The sequence below is a fragment of the Oreochromis aureus genome, linkage group 13, assembly GCF_013358895.1.
Source record: "Oreochromis aureus strain Israel breed Guangdong linkage group 13, ZZ_aureus, whole genome shotgun sequence".
Lineage (NCBI taxonomy): Eukaryota > Metazoa > Chordata > Actinopteri > Cichliformes > Cichlidae > Oreochromis > Oreochromis aureus.
The window spans coordinates 26962638-26976264 of NC_052954.1; the positions used below are offsets into that span (position 1 = coordinate 26962638).

Consider the following 13627-nt stretch of genomic DNA (forward strand, 5'->3'; position numbering starts at 1 on the left):
GAGGAGGCTTCCATAGTAGGCCACAGGCTTGTTCCTGCAACACACACTTCATACGATTGTATGGTGTGTGTGTGTGTGTGTGTGCGCCTATACATCGAGGATACATCGAGGGATCTGTCCAAAATGCTTTACAGTAGGGTTGTTAAACATGTGGCCCGAGGACCAAAAGCAGCCAACTACAGGGTCCAATTCCACCCACCGGATAGCTTTGCAAAGACATTAATTACTCTCTTTATTTGAATAAAATGCACTGCAGTTCTTGGTCTGGCGACGTGATGCCACCATTACTACACACGAGAAATCATGTATGCAAAATAGTGGAAGTATTTTTAGATATAGCCAAATTTTTACAATTGTAAAGGCATAAAATGCTATTTTTTTGTCTATTTACAAAAACTGGACATGTAAGAGTTTTGTGCCTATTTTGGATCCAGTGTGATCTGTGAATTGTAATGTACATGTAATGACGGTTGGACCTGCCAAATATAGTAAAATGGACATGTTGAAATTCATTTGTTTTTATGTATTTATCTTAATTACACCTTCATTTTACAATTGATGGGTCATCAAATGTGAAAAAATGAACATTTGAAGAAGCTGCTTGTAGTTCTTTGCACTTATAAAAGAGAGGAGACATTTAAAGGGGTGTTTTTCATACAAGCTATTATGCAATAGTTTTACTGGTCTGGCCCACTTGAGATCAGATTGCGCCCATGAAAAAAGTGAATATGACACCTCTGCTTTACAGAGCAATTATAAACATAGGCATTTATTTAATCATTCTTATTTTAATAAGAGAAGTAGTTAATTAGTAGTAGTAGTACATAAGTAAATAAATTGTATAAGCATAGGCTGATATAGGGAAAGAAGAGGCTAAGGGGGATGAAGGTGGGTCTTTCGATGGCTTTGAAAAATCCAGATTGGGGACAATAACTGAAAACGCTTTGTCGTCTTCAGGTTGAGGTAGGTACCAGGAATAAAGAGCAGTGATTGCTCATTAAATAGGCTGACCTTTGCATATTCAAGGCTACCCCCCATATCTAACCTCTAACCCCAATGTTGTCCCAAAAGCCTCATTTACACTACAGAATGACTACAGACCGTATTTATTGACAGTTCACCGATGATATAAAATACGCAGTATCAACCACATGCACACTAGCTATTGGTCTTATTTATAATCTGTCTAGGGAGGGAGAATTTCCTGTTTTCTTGCTGTCTGGAAAAGGAAAAATTAAAAGATTAATTCTTATTTGGGTTATGCTAACAACATGCTAACATGTTAGTTCATGCTAACACTTATGACATCTATAAAGTAAACGGTTATTAGAAACAGTGTTAACATTTTCGTTATTTTTTTCTTCTATAAAATGTTAACCAAAGTCAGATAGTTTGTCATGACTTGCTATACCCAAAATGAATTGGCTATTATTAGACCTTTTTTCCCCTTCTTTAATCTGTGTTGTGCATATTGACTTAGAACATTCAATCTTGGGAAGGCTATTGTGTAAGTACATTCCCATTTGCCACTGCATTGCTACTTGACGTAGTATGTACTCTCCAGGTGCATATCCTTCCTGATAATCAAGATTAGAGAAGCAAAACCTCACTTCTGTATATACTAGCTGATGTAAAATTACCAGTTCTACAATCTCTTTTCACTAAGGCGGTCTGAGGGTTGGTCCGGAGCCAGTGCCTAATCTCGAAGCAATTTGTCACATAATGACAGCAGGATCTCGCCATTAGAACTTTATCAAGGCGGTATCAACACTTTTGCAGCTTTAGAACTGAGAACTACTCGTGTCAAACACTAGAGGTGGGATTATTGTGACCAAGTAAAACTTTGTGACCATGTTGATGCCAGTGTCTAATGTAATTTAAAAAGGGGGGAAAAAAGCAGAGATTTGGTATGACTGTGAATTCAGAGCGGTGTATAAGCCAATGAAACCATTCCTGCTCTCATTTTGCCTGCAATTTTTATGTTGTCATGTTGGGACTCATTGTAAACAGCAGTTGCTGTTTATAGATTGCATTTGCATGTAGAAGCTTTGGGTTGAATATGACCGTGTTGCACATGTTTAGTTTAATTAAGCATACATTTATAATAATCCTGACTGTATGACCGTAACAGTGTTTAAAAAAAAAAAGATTGTAAACACCTGGTGTATATCACGCCCATGGATATTTGTAAAATGTTTATTCAGCGAAATGTAGAAGCGACAGACTGTATTATGTTATTATGTTTTTTATTTGTAGTGCTGCAGTCTAGGTAACAAACCACAAAAACAAAATTGTGCGTACTTAGACATCTCATTCACTGGTTTTGCTGCTCGTTCTTCTACTCATTGAAAACACAAGAGGTGTGATTGCGGTGGGTTGAGGCCCTTGCTTGCAAATACATAAAAGGAACTGTTGTCCAGTCTGTTGGTAGAGTTATTGCCGTTTCTTTTTTTATTGTAAAGAAATAAATGAAATTTCCTGATCTGACACTTCACCAGCCCGGGCCTAGGAACATGTTTGCATTATTGTAAAGAGGGTATTTGGAAACTGGGTTATTAGAAGTGAGTGTTACTCATATAATTGCTATACAACTATCAGGGGCCTACATCATCCCTGACTTTAATTCTGCATAAATTAGTGCAAAAAATTTGCATCTGTAAATAGAAAGGAATTCATAAGTCACACACAAAAACCAGCTATTAAGAGCAGCATCTCATTACTTGGGGGCAGCAGTAACGGGGGGGTTCTTTACTTTGTCAGAGGAAACATTTTTTCCTGTTATGCTTACCTTGTTAGATTTGCCCTGCAGCAATCTCAACTATCAGAGTGTGGATTGTCAGGACATGCACGTCCTGCAGCCACTGTGGCAACCTATGGCTTGTCAGATGTATTCTTCTCAGCCGCAAGGAGAGGTTGGGGGCAGGGACGCGCAGTTGCTTAAGCATGTAGTGGAATGATCTGATGCTAAGGGGACCATATGCTGCCTAGCAATCAAGCGCCACCCACATAAGGATTGAGCTGTAGCTAATGTAAAAGAGATAAAAGCCACAGTGAACCACCAACAGAAGTGATGATCAACACTACGTGATCCACACAGCACTTCCAACCAGCCCACTCAATCGGGATTTATTCTCCTCACTGGCCACTGCATCTCTGCAGAGTCCATGGCTTGCACTGGAGCCAGCAGTCACCAACACAAGCTAAACTTGTCAGTTTCTTCAATAAACACACCTATTTGTATGGAAATCTATGTGAACAGTGAAAAGAAAAGTTTATAAAGTATAATTCAGAACTTACCTCTATAACCATTGGTAGGAACTTGATCCTCAGTGGATTTGTGGTACGAGAGACAGTTCAATAGAGCTTAAAGGTCAGAGGGCCTTTTTTGTAGACTTACAAAGGGTGGGCAGTAGGATAAATTTACTCTTGGCAAGAATCTATAGCTGATTGATGGCTTTGGGGATGATTTTTAAATCACATTTACCTCTTCAGCATTCAAGGCATCAAAAGTACTACATTTAATTAACCTCTAAAAGCATATTTTGCACACTGTCAGTGGTAACAATGGAACCAACAGTATGGGGCTTCATTAACTAATAGCTACTGTCTTCAGCATTTTATCTGCCCTGAAACAATTTACCTGCAGTGGTCCATAGGTTTAGCGCATTAATGTAATCTCCTGTTGCTGGCTGAAATGATGACTTTGGTTGCCTAACCCCAATACCTACTCTTCACCAATGTGATGGAGAAAAATGATTGAAATCCTTAATATACTGCTGTAATATATAAAAAAGGAACATCATTTGCCTTTAGGTCTTGTAACTTACTTGCATTGATACTCCTGCTGAGGCTACCGTTGAGGCTAGAGTTGCCTCCTGAATGAATCCTCACAGAAGTAGTATTTGTTAGTTTAAACTAAAATGATAAGCTTTTAAGATTTTGAAATTATTCATTCAGTAGCAATTCTGAGGATATATGAATCATACTTTAGTGTAGCCAGAAATAACCTTGCATCTCATTTAATACTACATGCTTTGTTATGTGAAACTCCAGGCGGGCTCAGACAGTAAATGAAAAATATATGTAGCCACCCATCAACTGTATGCACTACGGCTTTGAACCCAAGAGTGTGGCATTTTGTCTGTACATGGTTTTTCAAAATGGGGCATGATGAGCAAATGAAAAAACTGATAACTCTCACGATTATACGGTAGCAACTTTTCAGTTATCTGGTAGGTATTATACTTTTCCGTGATGTGATGTTGTCCACTAATTGCAATGCTAGCCTTAATCATGCCATGCTTTGTCATCTACTTGACACCTTGATTTACAAACTAGAACATCATGTTGTATTAAATAAGATTTTAATCTAGTAATTGGGACGATCCATTCCTCGGGAACATTTTTATAGGGATAATAAATCCACTGGTCTCATTTTTTTTTGTGTGAATAGAGGGTTTGCCCCCCTGGTGTTCACACAAAAAATGGAGCTATAACTTTCAGACCTGGAGGTTACAACTATTCTTTATACTAAGGATGGTCCAATCAAGTACCAATCCTGTACCAGTGGTAAATTAATAATCAATATCGTTGAGTGTGAGGAAGAGACTGGAAATCATTCTTTTGTGAAAGGACAACTTCAACAGCAAGCCTAACCTTGTAGAATAAAATGTAATTATTTACAGTTACAGTAGCCACTGTAGTTTTTTTCCTCATCATACATGTGCGTTATCAGGAGACAGCTGAAGTGAAATAACGGGTTGTTATCAGCAGAGTTAAATATTTTCTCACCATATATATAATAAAAACTTATTACACCCAACCCACGTCTGTCTGACTTCTTATATTAGGTCTCTGACCAAACATGATGGGATTGAAAGTAAATTTGTGAGAAAGACAGAGATAGCATTGTCACTGTCAGATCTTTTCACTTGTGTCAGAACCGTTTAAAGTAAAGTAAATGGGGAAAAAAACTTTTGCAGACATACTGTTGGTGTAGCTGCATGAAATACCTCTAAACTGCTGTCTCTCTGTTACCTTTCTCCATGCTACATTAGCTCTGCTGCTAGCTGCTGCTGTCATGTGGCAAAGTAAGCACAGAACAGCACAGAACTGAACTAAATGGATTAGACCACGAATCAGATCATTGTCACTGATATCCGATCTAGCTTTTTGCGTCGGTATCGGATCGATATACGATCCTAATATTGGGTCGGTGCATCCCTACTCTATACCCTGTCTTTAGTTGTAATTTTTTGCCCTTTAAAAACTTTTATTATTTAACACAATATACAATCATACATATTTGAGGAGCTATGGTTAACAATGGTTAACAGTGAAGTATAAAGATGGTCGACATGGATTAAAAAAAAAAGAAAGATGTTTTTCAGTACTTGGCAAATACAGTGTAGTTTTATCTCCACTATGTTAATTCATAAGAAGATTTAGGCATTGTTAGTTTACATAGAATTATGAGGCTTTCAAAACCCTCAGAAGACAGGCCCAAACCAAGGATAGAAATGGCTGAGAGGATTAGCCCTGCTGGAGTTCCTTCAGGCTGCTGAGATTGTGGTAATTATTTTCATATTTGCACTTGACTCCTAAATCTTGTACAGATCCTCACCACATTTGCAGACAGCCGCACGCATCCATGGAGAAACACACACACACACACACACATTCTCATAAAAGCAAGCATAGATGCAAACACGCCAACCAAGACAATATTGCAAAACACGATTACAAAGGTGAGAGACGATGGAGAGGAGCAGGAGAATAATTGAGTGCCTCTTCAAACAGACAAATGGCTTCAAACTAGCAATGGTTTATTTTAAGTCTATGTAACTGAGCCTGTTTTTTTTTTTTTGTTTCTTTGTTTTTTGGGGGTTTTCTTTTCTTCCTAAGAGATAATTCTCAGTCAGTTGGTTATTAGCCTGGATTTTGCCTGCTGTACACAGTTAGGCTAAAAAATAAGGGGTGAAGTCTATTTAAAAAGCAGTCTGAAAGCACAGCACAGCACAGCTCAGCTCTGCTCTCTGCTGTGAGGCTTCGTAATGTTTACCACAAAGCTTGGCTATATGGTAAGCTTGATACTTACAGACACATTTGTGCGGAGGAGGGGAGTCTTGTGATCCCTGAACTAACCAAATAAGCAGAGCAGAAAGAAAACGCGCAACAAGTAAACTGGCAGCTCTGCACAATAACAACACACTATTTTCACCTCAAGAGTAATAGGTCAGTAACTTAAGTTGTGTGGAAAAGTAATTCAGACGCACCAAACTGTACACACACAGATGTCTTTACATGGAATGCTGTTTTAATTGATTCCCTGTGTCCACATCCACACAGTGCACATAGCAGAGTTCTTTGCTTTTGAGATGGCGTTCTGCTTCTGTGAACAGTAATTTTGCTTCTCACAAGTTCCCATAGAGCTTAAAGACAACATCAGTTGCATATTTTTATTTAGCCAACATCCCCACTCCCAACGTACTGAGACCTTTAAGCTCTATAACAAAGAAAGGACGTTAGATGTCTTGGTGACATAACTTCTTACTCATTGGTGTTGCTAAACTTAACCTTTACCCTAACCATAACCGCAGGTGTGTTAATTTTTTTTAAAAAAAGGGGGTTTCCTTTAAGTACTGGGCAAAGGGATTGCCTCATACACATGTAGCCTGCAAGCTAACGATAATTAAAGGGAAATAAATGGAGACTAGGTAGAGTATCAGTCCAGATTTCATCCTTAGCCACGAAAGTCTAGTACATAAATACTCAAAGCAGAGAATTAAAGTCAAATCAGGGATCTTTAATACTAGAAAGCATTCATTTTCAGGACAGCCTTTGTGTTGACTTGAAATGTGATAATAGCTGCTATGATTTCAGACTCACATTGGTGGCCAAGCCAAAGACTCAAAGCAATTCTGATTACATTATCTGCTCATCTGCTGAAAGTGTCATCAGCAGTTTACCCTAAGGAATCGTAAGAAGCCAGAGAAGCAGTGGCTCACATAGACTGTCTTGTATTCAGTAGGATTTTCAGAATTTTTTTTTCTTGCATTTGGTGTTACTTTAACGAGCAATAACGGATTATTAATGCACACTAGTGACTGTCTTTCACTTGAACTGTTTCAGTGTTATTATGCATAAATATATAACTAAGGGTGATAATGTTTTCATCTAAATTAAAAACAATCTAGGCAAGAAATATAGATTGGTCCAGTGTGTCTCTGAGTCTAATGTTCATGGTGTTATGCACAATATCTCAGGCACCACTGTTAGGATTCAGCAAGTGATGTGTGCCTCTGCTTTGTTCCTGCATTTTCTACGCTATGCTAATTTGCCTAGAGCACACACTGCAGTGTTGATTAATTTTTAGGATTTATGCAAGTCATCGCTTCATTCCAGCATGTTCTACATTGGGCTCGCTGCACTCAGGGCACCACAGAGCAAGTGTGTATGTGAGTGTTGCAATTCTGATTTAATCACGGTAGAAAAATGTGTGGAAATGTGTATACATTTTTAGTTTTGTTAAGGTTTAGGTGCAAAATGACTGTCTTATTGTGGCCCACCCTCGCCTTATGTTTTCAAGACTGAATTTCATAGATTTTTGGGGGCAGCATCGCTCCATTTTTGCTTTTAAATTTCTTGGCTGGCCTTTATATTGCACTTTAAGTAATGAGTTGTCATCAGCTCCATTAACATTATCTTCACCTTACCAGTTTCTCCTCTGCTCTGTGCACACACAAAAAATTCATCTTTTATTTAGCAATGAAAAAAATCCTATATCTATAGAGGGAGGGCTGCCAATAGTAAGGACATATTGGAACCTCTGCTGTACTGTTCACCCGTTTATGACTAAGTTTTCTGCCTTTTAGAATAAATTAGAAATGCAGTTTCTCGCTCACTTTGTACCTTCTTATTATTTCAATTTGTTATGAGAATATATTCTCACATCTTGCCAGAGCCTGAAAAAGTCCTCCAAGTCTTCAGGCCCATGTATTGAATTCTTCACTCACTGATGTTATTACTGGGCCCTGTGGGTCTGTAATTGGCCAGATTCTTGTGCCGGTCATTTCTTTGCGACTCAACCGGCCGTGATGCCAAACTCTTCATTATACAGAATGTGTTTTGTGCGCTGAGACCTAATTGATTCTGAATGAGTCATGCATTATAAATGAGCCAACACTAGTCTTTCTCTTGTTCCTGTGCCTGTGTTCTGGTCTGTGTATGTAAGACGCTTTTTTATTTCATGTATCACCCTCCCCTTTTCTGAATTTTTATAATCATCCATCTGGTATCCATCATGAGTATTTATGGCTGAACAAGAGCTGCCGAGGTGGTTTATTACAGAAGACATGACAAGAGTTACTCCTGACACCAGGAGGTAGGCCTTAGTAAGTAAACCTGTAATCCTCAAAACCAAATCTTCTTTGCAGTAAGTCTATTTACCTCCAGAGACCCTATAGCTAACACTGAACTGAGAGTGGCTGTTAGGGATGTAGTTAGGAGTATGCTCCTCAAACATTTGCACACCATTTTGTTGAGGTAGTTATTACAAAGTCTGCTTTTTTCATTATTTGTTTTGTTTTAGAGAGGCTTCCTAAATGTCAAAAATGACATAAAAATGTTATCTGTTAATCGCTTTTGGTCCATTTGATTCTAAAAGATTTACAAGATTTAAAAGCCATGAACAAAAAAAGTGACCTGTTCTGTTTAACTTGGATCATCTTTTGTTTTGTCATAGTTGTTTGTTAAGTCTCATAGCAGGTAGAGGAAGCACCGAGAACCTGTCCTTGAACTCGAAGACATTTGCTCAAGGCCTTCAGTTTCAAATCCTATTGAAGTTTTGAAGCAAGTCATCACATTTCTGTAGAGCTATGCTATTCTGTAGCTGAGTGAGCGCCATATAGGCGAGCAAACTAAAGGACTTTTCCCTACGGGATCAATAAAGTATCACATTGTCACTATTACAGAGCCACACAGGCAATGGGACACCCAACCCCAGTAATGGTGGAGTCATGCGCTACGCATTGGAATTCAATCCCTTAAACTGGCAGCACCCAGCCATTGCCAACTTGTTCCAGAGAGAAAAACCATGTCAACCTCTGATCATTGCACTAGCGACTGACTCCACTCTGATAGGGTGTCAAATGCTAAGGCGTTCTCCTGGCTAATCCTGTGTCACCTCTTTCTCCTCACTGCTCTTAAAATACCTCAACTTCTGTGAGGTAAGTCTGCTGTTACACAGCAGCACAACAACAACCTGGTATATGACATAACTGGCTCTAGTTTGTTTTTTTTCCTCTCTAACCAAAATGAATAATGTGAGTAAATTATGAGTAGTGCTAATAATATGAGTACTACTATAATATTTGTCCTGGCAACCAATTGTGAGCTCTAATTTACATTCATGCTTCAGCATAGTTAAAGCTCTGTTTGCTGTTAGATGTAAAAATAATGCCTATGTATCCTCAAGATCAAAAACGGTAGGATTCTTTTCTGTAGTTCATTTACATTACATTTACCTTCACCACAGTTATTTAACTTTTTGTTGCATTCATCAAACAGTGTTGGATGTTAAGCACACTGAGAACTAATAGGCTCAATCTGGAAAAATTCAGTGTCTTGTGCTGAATCACTGGCAGTTACCACACAGTGCGGCGTAGTTAGATTTCTGTCTGAGATTATCTGAAAACATCCTTGCGTCATTGAAACAGGCAATGATAACATCACAAGATCAAGGCAACTGCAGTTTTTAGAGCCAGGTGCCACAGTTATATCTCTACTGACTGCAAGGTCCCGAGGCACGATAGATGTTGCCCTGTTCCTGCCTGATGGTAAAATAGTAAATGGACTTTTTTTTTTTTTAATCTAACAGCCTCATTCACCCAATCACACATACATTCATAAAACTGCTTTTGTCTGTACCTAAGATCAAATACCAGACTTTCCAATTTTCTGAAATATGAATTTAAAAAAAATCTTCTGTATTTTATTTTAATCTTTTTAATCTAATTTATTTTAATCTAATATGCTGCATTTGAAATGGTTCTAATGGTCACCTTATACAGCGTTGATACACTAGTTGTGAGTTAATACTACCACCTTAGTGCCCATACAGCCTCCCCACACTCGCACTGTTGTCTTTTTATTGTTAAGTCAGTATATAGCCTAGTTTTGTTCATCTCTTAACACCTAGAAATTTCAGCCCCTCTGTGCTGTGGCAGTACTTTTGTCCTGGCTATCAGAAATGGCATCGAATATTGAATTGTTTCAGATATTATTAGATTTTTTCTTATGTAGTGATCTAGTTTGCATTTAAATGGGCTACCCATAATAAAAATTCATAATTTCAGCTATTTGAGACTGCATTTGCATTTATATTGTTGGCAATCTTATTAAGTTGGGATCAGATCTCACAGGAAAGAAGTGTTCTGTGACTTCCTGTAGAAACAAAAAGCTGATGGAAACAGTCCGACTTTACTGCAGCTCTTTGTCTCCACCCCCTGTTGGTGCCACCTGCTCTCATCCACTTTCCAGGCGAGGTGGAGTCTGCCTGGAAAGTGTCCCTACTGCTCCTTTCTGTCAGACTTTAGTGGAAAGGAGATGGACCACCACTCACTGAATTATTTTTATTTATTTTTTTACTGCTATTCATGGAATTTGAAAAATTCTGACTGAGTGGTACCATCAGAAAAGAAAGATCAGAGAGCGTTGTAGGTCTAGTTTGGCCTTCTTTGATGGAACTGCAGGACATTTTTGGCGACGTGGGCCGTGTAGCTGTAACCTCACCTCTCTGCTTCAGAGACTCCTCATTTGTTCACTCCGCCAGAAATCATATTTGGGCTGAGTCGACACTTCACTGTTGGATAAGATGGGATGCGCATGTGGCTGCAGCCAATGCCACACACTGCCATGCAGAAGAGCCAGGGACTGCAGGGTTTTCCGGATGGCATTGTTCTTTTGAAGATTTAATGCAGTGCGTGATACATGACTTTATAAAGGTGTTTAAAAAAAGAAATTAATTTAATTTATGTTAAAAAAAACCTTGCATGGACTGTGGTGTACTGTTTGAAATGACTTTCTTTGCATTATCTGGTAGGCAAAATCTGAAACAACAGTTAGAGATAATGGGTATCACAAAAGTGTGTCTCAACTTGTTAATGCAGGCTTTCTCCAGCTTTGTGTTTGGGGCATATTTGATGTGTCATTTGACTCATCTCTGCATAGATAGATAGAAGAAGTGCATTTAGGTCTGATTACGGTTGTATAATAACAACACGGAAATTTCTTTAGGTTTGGCCAAATCTATTTTCAATATTCTGTGGTAATAAATGTTCATTTTTTTCCCTTTTCAGCTGTAATGCAAAACATGTAGAACATATTTATTCATTTTCTGTATCATCACGTAAGTTCCTTTGGTACAGTGACACACAAAGTTTGCATTGAAGACATTTGTATATAGCGATATGATCTTAGGTAACTTTATTGCACTCCTTCATTTGGTTTTATATATTTGAACCACATTTTAAGAAGAAATATATAAAGCCTGTTCCCTCTGCTGAGGATCTGTCTCACTAAAATAGTTGTGCTGCTAATGGCCAGGTGAAGAGGAACTGTTCTTCGTGACACTGAAAACACTGAAAACTCTGACTTTAGGCTCTAAGCTATTTCACCCCTTCATATGAACCCCATAACCATTATGTGTGACTCTGGGTCTAATAGCAGTGACTATAATTTACTAAATGAACTTAATGTTTTAAACAGCTGAGGAATGTTATGTTTATAGACTAACGTACAACCAGAAGTGTTTTTGCCAGTGCCGTGGCCTCCTGCTGCTCTTCAAAAACACTATAAGCTTAAGCAAATTTTGAGTTGACTTCACTTTTCAGACATAGAGGCTACAGGACATCGTTTACAGTGTCTGTGGTTACAATCCATTACTTTGAATTTAACAATAAAGCCATTCATTTTCAGTCTTGATTCTGCATCTTGGCAACATGTGCTGGCAAGATCGGTTACACTTCCATTTCTTTTTTTTCTGGAATTCCTGGAATTCTTTGTGTTAGATTAAATACACAAATCAAATATAAACGCATATGAATGTCCTGTTGGCCGCTCTATTACTGTCACTGATAAAATGTGGTATGAAAATGAATCCTGTGCCTAACAAAGATCATGTGGCCCTATTGTATGTTGTCTTTCCTCGTAGGTGCCATTGTTTGTTTGATCAACAAGGAAGCAGTCTGTGTTTTGTCAAAGTATTTGTACATGTCTGTGCTGCACTAACTTCTAATCAGTGCACATGTGCTGCAGAGTTTTCATACTCTTATTAATAAAAATTAAAAAAGAAGTTCAGAATTAGACTGTGCAGATTGACTGGATCCTATTGGCCTTCTCACAAACTGCTGTAGTCTGGGGTCTTTAAATAAATTTAACTGATATGAGTGATTTTGGGTAAAACTTGTTACTGTTATTGCACATAATTTGAAATATTTGTGCTTTTGTGATATTTGTTACAGCCTAAACTGAACTTTCTGCTTTTCTTCTTTCTTCAGGGAAATGAAGCCAGTTACCCCCTGGAGATGTGCTCACACTGTAAGTAGCTTAAATCTTTGCTTGATCTAATTGTACAAAACTTCGTTTACTAAAAAAACATAAAATAAAACTTTATTTGATCCGTTTTCTGGGCTTTTTGACATGACTAGTAAATAACCAATATTTTGATGACTCTCCAGTAAGGAGACAGTGTTCATTTGGTGTAAAGGGTAAAAATCAGTACTACAAATTGGGTGTAACATCCAGTTTACAGATTTTGAATGTCCTCTGATAAATGAATGTCTGGTATTTCTGCTTATCTCATTTCCTCCTTTGGGTTAAAAATCTTTATAATTAAAAATCTCCTACAGCATTATTTTAACTACATCATAACTTAGCTGCATTTTATGATTTATCATGCATAAGTGATGAAATGGTGAAGACATTGTCTTGGAATCAGTCTCTTATGCTCTTTTTATTTTTACAAGATGTCTGCCTGGTAGACAGACATATTCAGGTTTATGAGCTCAAGAGGAGGAGGAGAGCTGAAGATATGACTCACATTTCTTCTTTGCTGGCCTCCTTCACCTTCCCTACCTGATGATGCACATCCACACAAGCTCATACAGCTTTGTGTTGTTGAAAGGTCCTCAGAGATGCAGATTTCTCACCAGCTCTCTTTGGTGCAAACTGCACATTTTTACACCTGCTAAAAAGGGTGCGCTGCTGGATGTGTTTAATGAGTGCTGAGACTGTGACAGGTCCCTCGTAGTTTAGGGGTACTTCAGGGACCGTGCTGCTGTTTAGATTGACCTTCAGACAAGAAGAATCATTTTTGCATCAGGATTACCGCCTCGGTAATCCTGATGCAAAAATGATGAAATGTTGTGAGTTTTGGTGTCACGGTGTAAAAAAAATAGTCTTGTATGAGGCAGAATTGCATTAAAATAAACTTCTTCTCCACAACTATTATTGTATGTTATAATCTTGATCAAACCAGGTAAAACAGGTAATGTGATGGAGATGGGATGGAGAGGTATAGGAAGGGCAGGAATTTTAGTAGTAGTAGTTTTTCTGCAATTTTTTTCAT

At 38.2% G+C, this 13627-nt stretch overlaps 1 protein-coding gene across 1 annotated transcript in view; it reads left to right on the forward strand.

Annotated features, from left to right (window-relative positions):
• The window catches only part of LOC116324831 (calcineurin subunit B type 1), a 30206-nt gene that overhangs the window by 869 nt on the left and 15710 nt on the right, over positions 1-13627 (forward strand). Inside the window, exon 2 of the mRNA XM_031745596.2 lies at positions 12558-12597. Coding sequence (XP_031601456.1) covers positions 12558-12597 — 40 coding nt within the window. The remainder of the gene's footprint in view (positions 1-12557; positions 12598-13627) is intronic.